The sequence below is a fragment of the Triturus cristatus genome, chromosome 8 (genome assembly GCF_964204655.1).
Source record: "Triturus cristatus chromosome 8, aTriCri1.1, whole genome shotgun sequence".
In the NCBI taxonomy this organism is placed as follows: domain Eukaryota; kingdom Metazoa; phylum Chordata; class Amphibia; order Caudata; family Salamandridae; genus Triturus; species Triturus cristatus.
The window spans coordinates 11243491-11257335 of NC_140591.1; the positions used below are offsets into that span (position 1 = coordinate 11243491).

Sequence of the window (13845 nt, forward strand, 5' to 3'; positions counted from 1 at the left end):
TTTGTGTGCAGGCCCCCTCTACTGCGGGGGTCTCCGGTGAGGAACACCCGACGCCTCAAGACACCTCTGCACCCTTCACCCCTGGCCTGAGCATTAGTGGACCGAAGGTTTCTCCACGTCCCCTAGTATCATGAGGCCTGAGCCTCCCTGTTGGTTCCGACCGACTGGCCTCCCAGTCCAAACCTTCAGCCTCTTTGTGAACGGCTCGATCCCCATTGACTAACACTGGGCAGCCGTCGCTGTATTGCGTCACTGCGCCCCGCTGCTCTATTGCCGCTGTGCATGACCTGCTGGTGGCGCCTTGGACCTTGCCCTGTACTCACCCTATATGCAGTATGCAGTATTTGTTTTTCCTCCATAAGATAACATTGCCGCCTATGAAAATTGCACTCAGTGTCCATTTTTTAAACCTAAAGTAGTTCTTTCTTGAAACATACTTACCTGATCGTATCGCTTCTGGTGCCTAAACATATATAAATATGCGCACAAACAAAAGTGATGCGGACAAACAAATATCCTAAAGATTAATAATAGGGCACATTCAATTACTCCTATACACTGGTACGAGGCCCCATCATATTAACATATATTTCAATAACGTCCCCCCCCCATGCTCATTCCAAGTCATAACCACAGTTCGTTTCTTTTAATTTTGTGTCTGGTTAAGACCAATAATAATTTTTGGGGTCAACCTGAAGAACAAAATCCAACAAAACAAATGTGCACAATATACATTAGAAACATACAGAATTACACAAAAACAAAAATAGTCGTTTCCTAACCCCCAAATTTACATAGAAAGTGTCCGTTCCTACAGTACAAGGCGGTCCACTGTGAGGTCATCCTCTGCACGTTAGGGGTACCCTATCCACCTCTAAAACACTTTCTCTGTGTGCGTGTCCGTTATTGAATTTGATTCAATTATTATTCAATTTAATGCAAAAATGTATCTAACATTTTATGAATGGGCGATGAGAATCCTGTTTTGTATTTACTGCCGGTCCTTGAAAATGTGCCCAAATCTCCTGTACCTTCTCCCCAGCTTATTCAGGACGAGCACAGCAGTGGTGTAACGCAAAGTGATGGGGCCCCTCGACAGCATATGACGAGGGGCCCCTTAGTCTCCTATATCTCACTGATTGTCATTGACCTTAGGCTGAATGGGACACCCGTAAAGGTTCAGGGCCCCCTGAACGATTTGGGGGTCCCCTGCGCCACAGGGGTTGTAGGAGCTTGGACTAAGCCCCTGGAGCACAGCCTTTGCGTCATTGGGAATCCAGATCAGAAGGCGTATGGCTCTTCTGTCCTTCGGAGTGCCTCTCCGCATCGAGGAGTCCTCTCTAGGTGACAGCTGAAATATGGAATTCTTATACGGTCTCAGATGGAATAAACGTGCGTCCGTAGTCGTTTCTTACTTCCAAGGTGTGCCAGGGAATGCTATGTTAGAAAAATACAGTTTCAAGGCAGTAAGAACATAGTGTGGAATTTACTCTGAGGGAGAGGATAATCTTGGGTGCCGATGATCGCCCCGGCCACATTGTTTTAGCACCTGCTCTGCTGCTATAGACTGACACCAGACATTTGCATATTGGCTTTATCTGTGCTCCAATAGGAACAGTCCTCACCTGGACTTCCTCGAAAAAGGGAGAGGAGCCTTTCTCTCAGAAGAACAGTCTTACTGAGAAGTACACCATGGCAGACTGCGGCACGGTACATCTTTTTTGTATACTTTTTCGTTGCATAGGAGAGGGTTGTAACAAGTTAAGTGGGAGGTTCACCTCCCAGTCAGAATTTCAAACTGTTATTAAGTGTTTGCTGCCCCTGACCGGCTTCGGTGAGGGCAGTTTATCCCAACTATGACAGTCCCTTGTGTGAGTCTACCTGTCATGCAGCATGTTGTGTGACACCCAAACCTGTCATCTCGTTCACAGTTTCCCAGTGTCCGCATTCTACGATGGCTCTGATATGCCTATCTGACTTCGAAGACTACGCCAAGGATCACCTTCCCAAGGCCACCTGGGAGTACTATGCGGCTGGAGCGGATGAGTGCTGCACCCGAGATGACAATCTCCTGGCATTTAAGAGGTAAAGAGCAGGCTGTGGGGAAGAGTCCTGGGGAGTTTGGGGGGATGTATTCAGAGAGCTCCTCACTCCAGGGACAGTGCCTCTCTACCTACAAAGAGGCATACATATGATGGCGCATACGTGGTTCCCATCGCCGTACCTTGTTCTTATACATAGCTATCACCATTTACATTGTGAATATATTATTGTTTCAGCTCAAGTTTAGCAGCATGTCTGGGATGGGCATGTTGTTGGCTCTAGAGTGTGCCAGTGGATGAAGTGTGTTTAGCTGTCTGAATCCCTTCTTTGCTTTTTATTGAAGTTTACAGGCTGATGACATCTGTTGTTGCCAAAAAGATGTTTGGCTGCCAGTCACTATCATGGAGTTTGTTTAAAGCATCCTTTGTATCTTGAGCATCGGGCAGAAGGTCCTTCGTGAAGGGTGGTAGCTGTCAGATTAAATATTCCCTAAAACCGGAAGAGACCAAACCTCTCTCTGGGATGATCCGGCGGTCTGGTGGTACAATGTCCCCCTTGTGAATTTTCGGGAGACTAATAGAATTTTGCCAATCTTGGGTGCTCCATGAATAGGTAGTTACTGTCTCTTCTGCAGTCAGATGGCCTTAATGGCACAAGCTTTCCAGATGTTGTTTCAGAAGCAGCTGGATCCTGTGCATTGGGTCAGAATCCAGTCTCTTATAGCAGGACTCGTCCTTTAGTGGCGTCTTCATGGTGTCTTTTCTTTGGAAAGTAATAATGTTCCCTCCTTCTTCCTCCTCCTTCATGAATATTAGGGGGGTGCGAAATTCAAGTCATTTGCCTTTGTATAATTATGTGAAATTTCGGAAAAGTTAAGCTTAGTTATGAGTAATGTAACAGTGGCATTTTGCCCTGTGTTTTAGCACAAAATGCATCTTTGTGTTTACTATGTGAGGATGCATTTTGCTCTAAAAAGAATGCCAAAAAGAAAAAGTACCACAAACAACAGCTGCTCGCACTCTGCTGATCATGTTGTTCCCTTGTGTTCACAGTAAATATTTACAGCGAGAGCTGCACTCCTGATAAAGTGTTACATTTCGCGTCAAAGAGTAATGCAAAATGTCAAAATACTACGCTAGAGGAACAGAGATTTTGTGCAGCTCTTCTAATTAGGTATTTTTTGGTGAGGCTTTGAACAGCTGCCCTTTCCTGGTCAGTGGTTCTTGTTGTATTTCTTCAGAGCTTCTCTAAGTGCTGCTTGAAAGAGGCCAGTAAACTTGCCCACAGGCAGGGTGGCTTCTTACAGGGTTGGCTCTGACTTGCCCAGGGTCAACTGGTCTAGATTTGGGCGGACACTCAAGCATTATGTCCATAAATGTGGAGGGAGCGACCTAAATACAGCGCTTCATGGTTCTTCTGAAAACCATAGGAGCAGAGTGCTGCGGGGTGGATTTATTATCTAAAGGGCTTTTTGATATATCATCGCCAAGCACAGTGATAGCGAAATAAACCAGCAGCGTGTAAAGCAAGTGGTAATCTGCAATTTAAGATGTGAGCGCTGTGTAGGGGAAGCCAAGGATTACCAGTACAAGGATCACTCCAGTGAGTACCTGGTGCTACCTTGAACAAACCTCTGCACCTGTTTCAAATCTGTCTCCCTTCATTGATTGGTGCTGATGTGCTGTCTCTGCTTGCTTGAAGCATCTGGTGTCTTTGTGCTGTCTCTGCTTGCTTGAAGCATCTGGTGTCTTTGTGCTGTCTCTGCTTGCTTGAAGCATCTGGTGTCTTTTGTGCTGTCTCTGCTTGAAGCATCTGGTGTCTTTTGTGCTGTTTCTGCTTGCTTGACGCATCTGGTGTCTTTGTGCTGTCTCTGCTTGCTTGAAGCATCTGGTGACTTTTGTGATGTCTCTGCTTGAAGCATCTGGTGTCTTTGTGCTGTCTCTTCTTGCTTGAAGCATCTGGTGTCTTTGTGTTGTCTCTGCTTGATTGACGCATCTGGTGTCTTTTGTGCTGTCTCTGCTTGCTTGACGCATCTGGTGTCTTTGTGTTGTCTCTGCTTGCTTGAAGCATCTGGTGTCTTTTGTGCTGTTTCTGCTTGCTTGAAGCATCAGGTGTCTTTGTGTTGTCTCTGCTTGCTTGAAGCATCTGGTGTCTTTTGTGCTGTCTCTGTTTGAAGCATCTGGTGTCTTTGTGCTGGGTCTGCTTGCTTGAAGCATCTGGTGTCTTTGTGTTGTCTCTGCTTGCTTGACGCATCTGTCTCTTTTGTGCTGTCTCTGCTTGCTTGACGCATCTGGTGTCTTTTGTGCTGTCTCTGCTTGAAGCATCTGGTGTCTTAGTGTTGTGTCTGCTTGCTTGAAGCATCTGGTGTCTTTTGTGCAGTCTCTGCTTGCTTGACGCATCTGGTGTCTTTTGTGCTGTCTCTGCTTGCTTGAAGCATCGGGTGTCTTTTGTGCTGTCTCTGCTTGCTTGATGCATCTGGTGTCTTTTGTGCATTTTCTGCTTGAAGCATCTGGTGTCTTTGTGCTGTCTCTGCTTGCTTGAAGCATCTGGTGTCTTTTGTGCTGTCTCTGCTTGAAGCATCTGGTGTCTTTGTGCTGTCTCTGCTTGCTTGAAGCATCTGGTGTCTTTGTGTTGTCTCTGCCTGACGCATCTGGTGTCTTTGTGCTGTCTCTGCTTGCTTGAAGCATCTGGTGTCTTTGTGTTGTCTCTGCTTGCTTGAAGCATCGGGTGTCTTTTGTGCTGTCTCTGCTTGCTTGATGCATCTGGTGTCTTTTGTGCTGTCTCTGCTTGAAGCATCTGGTGTCTTTGTATTGTCTCTGCTTGCTTGAAGCATCTGGTGTCTTTTGTGCTGTCTCTGCTTGCTTGAAGCATCTGGTGTCTTTTGTGCTGTCTCTGCTTGCTTGACGCATCTGGTGTCTTTTGTGCTGTCTCTGCTTGCTTGAAGCATCGGGTGTCTTTTGTGCTGTCTCTGCTTGCTTGATGCATCTGGTGTCTTTTGTGCTGTCTCTGCTTGAAGCATCTGCTGTCTTTGTGTTGTCTCTGCTTGCTTGAAGCATCTGGTGTCTTTTGTGCTGTCTCTGCTTGCTTGAAGCATCTGGTGTCTTTTGTGCTGTCTCTGCTTGAAGCATCTGGTGTCTTTGTGCTGTCTCTGCTTGCTTGAAGCATCTGGTGTCTTTGTGTTGTCTCTGCCTGACGCATCTGGTGTCTTCGTGCTGTCTCTGCTTGCTTGAAGCATCTGGTGTCTTTGTGTTGTCTCTGCTTGCTTGAAGCATCTGGTGTCTTTTGTGATGTTTCTGCTTGCTTGAAGCATCTGGCGTCTTTGTGCTGTCTCTGCTTGCTTGAAGCATCTAGTGTCTTGTGCTGTCTCTGCTTGCTTGAAGCATCTGGTGTCTTTGTGCTGTCTCTTCTTGCTTGAAGCATCTGCTGTCTTGTGCTGTCTCTGCTTGCTTGAAGCATCTGGTGTCTTTGTGCTGTCTCTTCTTGCTTGAAGCATCTGCTATCTTGTGCTGTCTCTGCTTGCTTGAAGCATCAGGTGTCTTTGTGTTGTCTCTGCTTGCTTGACGCATCTGGTGTCTTTTGTGCTGTCTCTGCTTGCTTGAAGCATCTGGTGTTTTTTGTGCTGTTTCTACTTCAAACATCTGGTGTCTTAGTGCTGTCTCTGCTTCCTTGAAGCATCTGGTGTCTTTGTGTTGTCTCTGCCTGACGCATCTAGTGGCTTTGTGCTGTCTCTGCTTGCTTGAAGCATCTGGTGTCTTTGTGTTGTCTCTGCTTGCTTGATGCATCTGGTGTCTTTGTGCTGTCTCTGCTTGCTTGACGCATCTGGTGTCTTTTGTGCTCTCTCTGCTTGCTTGAAGCATCGGGTGTCTTTTGTGCTGTTTCTGCTTGCTTGAAGCATCAGGTGTCTTTGTGTTGTCTCTGCTTACTTGAAGCATCTGGTGTCTTAGTGTTGTCTCTGCTTGCTTGAAGCATCTGGTGTCTTTTGTGCTGTTTTTGCTTCAAACATCTGGCGTCTTTGTGCTGTCTCTGCTTGCTTGACGCATCTGGTGTCTTAGTGTTGTCTCTGCTTGCTTGAAGCATCTTGTGTCTTTTGTGCTGTCTGCTTGCTTGAAGCATCGGGTGTCTTTTGTGCTGTCTCTGCTTGAAGGATCTGGTGTCTTAGTGTTGTCTCTGCTTGCTTGACGCATCTGGTGTCTTTGTGCTGTCTCTTCTTGCTTGAAGCATCTGGTGTTTTTTGTGCTGTTTTTGCTTCAAACATCTGGCGTCTTTGTGCTGTCTCTGCTTACTTGAAGCATCGGGTGTCTTTTGTGCTGTCTCTGCTTGCTTGACGCATCTGGTGTCTTAGTGTTGTCTCTGCTTGCTTGAAGCATCTGGTGTCTTTTGTGCTGTCTCTGCTTGCTTGAAGCATCGGGTGTCTTTTGTGCTGTCTCTGCTTGAAGCATCTGGTGTCTTAGTGTTGTCTCTGCTTGCTTGACGCATCTGGTGTCTTTGTGCTGTCTCTTCTTGCTTGAAGCATCTGGTGTCTTTTGTGCTGTCTCTGCTTGAAGCATCTGGTGTCTTAGTGTTGTCTCTGCTTGCTTGACGCATCTGGTGTCTTTGTGCTGTTTTTGCTTCAAACATCTGGCGTCTTTGTGCTGTCTCTGCTTGCTTGAAGCATCTGGTGTCTTTGTGTTGTCTCTGCTTGCTTGATGCATCTGGTGTCTTTGTGCTGTCTCTGCTTGCTTGAAGCATCTGGTGTCTTTGTGCTGTCTCTGCTTGACGCATCTGGTGTCTTTGTGCTGTCTCTTCTTGCTTGAAGCATCTGGTGTTTTTTGTGCTGTTTTTGCTTCAAACATCTGGCGTCTTTGTGCTGTCTCTGCTTGAAGCATCTGGTGTCTTTGTGTTGTCTCTGCTTGCTTGATGCATCTGGTGTCTTTGTGCTGTCTCTGCTTGAAGCATCTGGTGTCTTTTGTGCTGTCTCTGCTTGACGCATCTGGTGTCTTTGTGCTGTCTCTTCTTGCTTGAAGCATCTGGTGTCTTTTGTGCTGTCTCTGCTTGAAGCATCTGGTGTCTTAGTGTTGTCTCTGCTTGCTTGACGCATCTGGTGTCTTTGTGTTGTCTCTGCCTGACGCATCTGGTGTCTTTGTGCTGTCTCTGCTTGCTTGAAGCATCTGGTGTCTTTGTGTTGTCTCTGCTTGCTTGATGCATCTGGTGTCTTTGTGCTGTTTCTGCTTGCTTGAAGCATTGGGTGTCTTTGTGCTGTCTCTGCTTACTTTATGCATCTGGTGTCTTTTTTGCTGTCTCTGCGTGCTTGAAGCCTCTGGTTTCTTTTGTGCTGTCTCTGCTTGCTTGACGCATCTGTTGTCTTTTGTGCTGTTTCTGCTTGCTTGACGCCTCTGGTGTCTTTTGTGCTGTCTCTGCTTGCTTGAAGCATCTGGTGTTTGTTGTGCTGTCTCTGCTTTAAACATCTGGTGTCTTTTGTGCTGTCTCTGCTTGCTTGACGCATCTGGTGTCTTTGTGCTGTCTCTGCTTGCTTGAAACATCTGGTGTCTTTGTGTTGTCTCTGCCTGACGCATCTGGTGTCTTTGTGCCGTCTCTGCTTCCTTGAAGCATCTGGTGTCTTTTTTGCTGTCTCTGCGTGCTTGAAGCATCTGGTGTCTTTTGTGCTGTCTCTGCTTGCTTGAAGCATCTGGTGTTTTTTGTGCTGTCTCTGCTTCAAACATCTGGTGTCTTTTGTGCCGTCTCTGCTTCCTTGAAGCATCTGGTGTCTTTTTTGCTGTCTCTGCGTGCTTGAAGCATCTGGTGTCTTTTGTGCTGTCTCTGCTTGCTTGAAGCATCTGGTGTTTTTTGTGCTGTCTCTGCTTCAAACATCTGGTGTCTTTTGTGCCGTCTCTGCTTCCTTGAAGCATCTGGTGTCTTTTTTGCTGTCTCTGCTGGCTTGAAGCATCCGTTGTCTTTGTGCTGTCTCTGCTTGCTTGAAGCATCTGGTGTCTTTTGTGCGGTCTCTGCTTGAAGCATCTGGCGTCTTTGTGCTGTCTCTGCTTGCTTGAAGCATCTGGTGTCTTAGTGTTGTCTCTGCTTGCTTGAAGCATCTGGTGTCTTTGTGCTGTCTCTTCTTGCTTGACGCATCTGGTGTCTTTGTGCTGTCTCTTCTTGCTTGACGCATCTGGTGTCTTTGTGCTGTCTCTTCTTGCTTGACGCCTCTGGTGTCTGTGTCTCTACACCTGGTACCTCTTACCACACTGCCGCATGACTGTATGAGACCTGTACGAGGATGTGGTGTGAATCCCAAGAGACCTGTGGTTGCCAGTGAGGTCTGCTCAAGAATCGCTCAGTCACGCATGACTGCTCAGCGTCCGTGACTGACATCCAAGCCAAGGTACCCTTGTGTATCTCCTCTCTAGGCTGCCCCAGTGTAGGTGCTTGTGGAGGGGGGGGGGGGGGGGGGGTAAGCGGGGGAGGCACTGGAAGCAAGAGTGCCTGAAACCTCGGTGTCTGACCGGTCTGTGTGTCTGAAGAGAGAGTGTTAGACTTCTTGACAAATACAAAGTGACACAGGGAACAGCAAACCAAACTCACCTCACTCGCGGGCTAGGTACAGCAGGTAAGTAGCCATGCAACCTTCCCCCCACACAATGGATCGGTGCTGCACAGACCGCAGGAGTGCAAGCGTCCCTCACTTTCGGATTAGGTGTCACACAGTCAACAGCACTGCAAGCTTCCCTTCTACGCAGAGTTGGCAGTGGTGCAAGCGTTGTCTATACACACGGCAGTGTCTTTTGTCCACACACACAGACTGCTACTGCAAAGGCAAGAGCGGAAGTGCTAGCCACACGCACACACTCATGTGTGGCACACTGTATCACGCGTATCACACTGTACTATAGCATTACACGCTTTAATCACACACACAACTCATGCTCAGCACAGACGCCTGCTGCCAGGCCTAACCTCACTCACAGAGGTCTCAAGGCCTCAATCCATGTCCCTGGCTTTTCAGCCTGCCCTGTGCTGAGAAGGGCCTTCACCGTAGGCTGGACTGCCAGTGCCCTTCCAGCCTTTCTGCCATTGAGAGGGGTCAACACTCTCCCTCTAGCACCCTGAGAGTTGCACAAGGAGGCTTGATTGGCGGGTGCATCCCTCCTGTCACTGTCTCCTGCCTGGAGAAAGGGTGATGTCCCCAGAAGGACCCACATCACATCCCATCTCCAGGAGCTACGCTGGCTCCCACTCAGAAGAGATGCCAGTTCAAGATGCTGACCCACGCGTACAACAACGAAGGACCAGCTAACATCAACAAACACCTGACCCCCCACCAACCGACCAGACGCTGTCGATCGGCCTCCCTCTGTCACCCCAGAGATCCGTTGAGCCGACAGCGAGAGAAGCTTCTCTCACACCCGGCAGCAGAGACTTGGAACAACCTTTCCCTGCACCTCAGGACCACACCGTCGCTCCAACAACTCGGGAGAGAACTTAAAACCTGGATGTTTTAATAATTAAACCCCCGTGCAGAAGCCTACAGCTCCCACGCCTCGAGATGCTCACGGGTGATTTGCTGCGCTCTATAAATGTCTGATTGATGTAAATCCTCACTGTCTGACTGTGCAGACGCTTCAGCTGGGAGTTAGGAAAGCACCTGAGATCCCGGCCATCTCCCAGTGCCCCGTCTTCTGAGTTCATCTGGCTCGTTAGGCTGAGAAGTCAGCCCTGCCAGGTGCCACCCATCGCCACACTAAAACGCAGTGTGACGCATTGAAGAACCGGGGTTTAACCCAGCGGCATCAGGGACACGCCTAAGATCTTCAAGTTCACCTGTCTTGGTATACAGAGACACGGAATACTTCTGGATGGCATCAGAGACCAAGTTTATTAGCTGCAGCTAGTAACAGTGATCCTAGAAATACATCATGGTGTAAATTCTCAGGAGACTGCTCATTTTACTAAGGCGAGACGTCTCCTTTTATACCCAATATTCACATTATAAATGTACACCAACTGCACAAAATTCTAGCCAATAAGGTACATTTTCAAACAAAGTGTCACATAACAAAAACTCAATTCACAGTATCCCAACCCAAAAATTATTAGGAATGTCCCAAATTCAATCTCCACACGCTGGACAAACCTATAATTGAAAGCATAACCCATGTAATGAAGAAACATACAAAAAGAAACGGTAACAGATGCTGAACAAGATAAGGCATGTGCAAGGAAACTAAAAGTTAACGAGGTCCTGAACATTGATTTGCAATCTCAGACAAAGATCGATCAGGGAAATTGGCTTCGCGGGGTCAGTTTCTTACAGTTCATTTCAGAGTCAAAAAGAAACCTAGTTAATGTATACATGAACTAAGAAGGCCAGGCCACTTTATTCGCCAGGCTACCTTCAAGGGCCTACGTGAGGGCAACACAAAATGGTGGCACAGAACAAAATGGAGTCAGACTCGAGAATTACAGAACCTCAGACCCTCCTTTTGCCATTACGTAGGCAATAACCTAAGACTCGTGTTAATCTGAATCTAGGTCTATGTCGATATTCATGAGGTCATCAAGGTGTTGCTGTAGCATCATCTTATTATTCTCTACTTCTCTCGGGACAGGTCTCCGAACACACATAGTAGCACAAAGACTACAAATGGCGGGAGCACACTGGATGCAAAGACGACAAGAGAAAAGAATGGTTAAAACCATACCAAGGAATGTCAAAATCTTCCATCACCATTTGGACAGCAGTCCCCAAAACCATCCCGTCAATGACCAGTCTCCTTCGTCTACATGGATAGACTCAGAGATTTTATACAACCTAGAGATGGCTTGGTACACTGTAGGGGGAAGTAGAAACGCCACATAACACGTTCCTGAAAAATCAGGTGGCAACCATGTGTAGGCTCTGTCATGACAAACAAAATATGTGCCTTTAGCTGGCACAAACGGTGGAGAAGTCTGAGATGAATAGACATAGGTTTGAGCACACACACTCCTACCTAGCTGAGCTTACCTTGAAAACAAAAGTGGCCTCGGTGGGGTACAATCCAAATAGGGGGAGACCTTTTTCGTATCTCCTTCTCTGTCAGACTGGTACTATATCCAGTCACATTCCAACCAACGTAAGCCTGCACCTCATCCTTAGGGATAGCATTACATGCATCAATATCTCGGATCATAGCTACTATTCCCCTTATTAAGGCACGATTGCTCGAGTTATCTTTAAGGGAACGTAAGGGGCGTACCTCATTTGCATAGATAAACATGGTCTGAAAAGCCCACACAGACCCATTAAAAGAAAAAGGCAAAACCAAATATGGCATACCTTTATCTGTCGTAGTAGGCATAAGACCACAAACCCAACAATTAGTGGTATTTACTACTAACTGATGCTGATGCAACAACTGTATAAACGAGTTGTTGACAAATTCTGATCTCCTTGTCTGTTCATGTTCAGGCAACGTATAAAACTGGTGCAAAGGAACAGTAGTGAAAGAAAGCATAGGTTGGGAGGTGGGTGCAGATGTCTGTTGTGTAGCATAGACAGTCCAACCCACACAAGCTAATGTGATACTTGAAAACATCAAAAAGCGCAATATTATAAAACATTTGCTATGTATCAATGTACAAAATCTTGTCTTAAGATCTATTCTCTCAACATCTCTTTCAGTTACAACAGACTCCATCCTCTAACGTGCTGCTCGCGGCAATTTTCCTTCTTCACTCAAGTGTGCGTCCAGGCGTCCTAGACGTCCCTAGAACCACAGACCTTTCGTCAATACGCGGGCCACCCCTTAAGTTCTTATACCGCAACCCTGCAGCTGAACCCGGATGGTGGTTCAAAAAAGAAAAAGAAAAATAGTCTCTTGTCTGAAAGAGTGTAATTCACACACAAATTAAAATTTTATTTGTCCTTTTTAGACCTTAAGTTGTAGCGTTCTTTACCAGGCACAGTTTGATCCTGAAAGAGTGTCTCTCGGTGCGTAGTATCAAGTCTCAAACATGGCGGCACAGCTTCTTGCAAGACTTTATCATCCGCACGTTCTGACTGAGTCCATTCCAGATGTGCATCGCTAAAAGGTACAAATCTCAGGATCCTTTCACTCTCGGAATCGGCAACACCTTCCCGGACCCACTTATCGTACGGTAAGGGCAAAGGTATCTTCTTACAATGGGTACCATGTACCCAGTTTTTCTTGCCGAACACCTTAATAGCAGTCTGAGTTGATAACAGGACTTGGTATGGACCGGTCCATCTTGGTTCCAAGTTCTTTGACCTCTGGAAATTCTTGGTTAGAACCCAGTCGCCAGGTTGAATCATGTGGCCTGCGTCTACAGAAACTGAAGGCAAAGTGTCATGGACCTGTTGGTGAAGAACACGCAATTTAGCAGTCAAATCATGTAAGTAGTCAACCAACATAGGGTACTCGATATCACTGTACTTCTTAGGCCTCGGCACACTCCAGACATTCGCCGGGCGTCCAAAAACAATCTCGTATGGCCTAAGTCCCATGCAAGAATGTACTGTCGTTCTCGTGGACAAAAGTGCCAATGGTAAGGCATCAGGCCATGTAAGACCAGAGCTCGCTTGCACCTTGGCCAACTTCAGCTTCAGAGTGCCATTATAGCACTCAACCAGGCCTGCTGACTGGGGGTGATTCGCAGCGTGGAATTTCTGTTTAGTACCCAGACTCGCACATACTTTCTTCATAATCTGACCCACAAATTCACTTCCATTATCACTCCATACCATCCTCGGCAAGCCATATCTGGGAAAGAATTCTTTAAGCAAAACCTTGGCTGTAGACAAGGCAGTATTATCCTTTAGGGGGTAGGCCTCTATCCATCTGGAAAAGGCACAAACAACCACAAGGACATACTTCAAGTAATTGCATCTTTCCATATGAATATAGTCTATCTGCAGCACCTCGAACGGATACGTTGGAGGAGCAAAATGACCCGCTGGAGTTGGGGTTCCCTTTCCAGGATTATGCATCAAGCAAATCATGCAGTGTTTAACCAAATTCTCAGCACACTTAGGAATTCCACCATTCTGCCATACCGGAGCCAACAACTTACATATCCCTTTTGAACTAATGTGAGCCAACCCATGAGCCATAGTAACCACCGGAAGCACATATGCATCCGGCAACAACCATCGCTGGTGCTCTGACAACTCAACCCAACAGCCTGTTGAATCCAACATTCCCATACTCTCTCTCCACATACTCAATTCTTTCTCAGTAGCTTCTGCCTGAATCATCTTCACACTTTCTGTTGTATCTTCACACATTCCTCCTTCCACAACCCATCTGGCAGGACCTGCAACATACATCCGACTCATCACATCTTTCGCCGTTTCTCTCGCTACTTCATCTGCAAACGCATTCCCTTGACCCACATCATCCGTAACCTTCTTATGCGCACTACACTTCACTATCGCAATTTGGGTCGGCAAAGTAAGTGATTCAAGAAGTTCACTCACTAATTGTCCATGCTGTCCTAACTATCATTAAAACCAGCACTCTCACTTCCAACATAATAATCATCAGTGTAGTACTGAGCGGATTGGACGGTCGGAACATTCTGTTGGTCAAAATAATTCATAGAATTCTGAGGAGAAAAGGAACGTTCATTCTGGGGAAACGTACCACGTCCCCTACCCTTAGGTACTTGTTGGAAACCACCACGACCTCTCAGACCAGACATACCATTTGCACGCTGTAGCAAGATCGGGCAACTATTCTTGAAGTGACCTTCTTCTTTACAATAAGCACACTGATTAGGGCCTAGCGGGAGTCGCGAAGCAAAAGACTCAGGCTTCTGCAACAGTTTCTG

The 13845-nt window shown here is 46.8% G+C and overlaps 1 protein-coding gene across 10 annotated transcripts in view; it reads left to right on the forward strand.

Moving 5' to 3' along the window:
* Positions 1 to 13845, forward strand: part of HAO2 (hydroxyacid oxidase 2) — a 210921-nt gene that overhangs the window by 147851 nt on the left and 49225 nt on the right. For all 10 annotated transcript variants that reach the window (XM_085620721.1, XM_085620712.1, XM_085620715.1 and 7 more), the window contains one exon: positions 1932 to 2085. In XM_085620721.1, the coding sequence (XP_085476847.1) occupies positions 1955 to 2085 (131 nt within the window). In that variant the 5' untranslated portion in view covers positions 1932 to 1954. The remainder of the gene's footprint in view (positions 1 to 1931; positions 2086 to 13845) is intronic.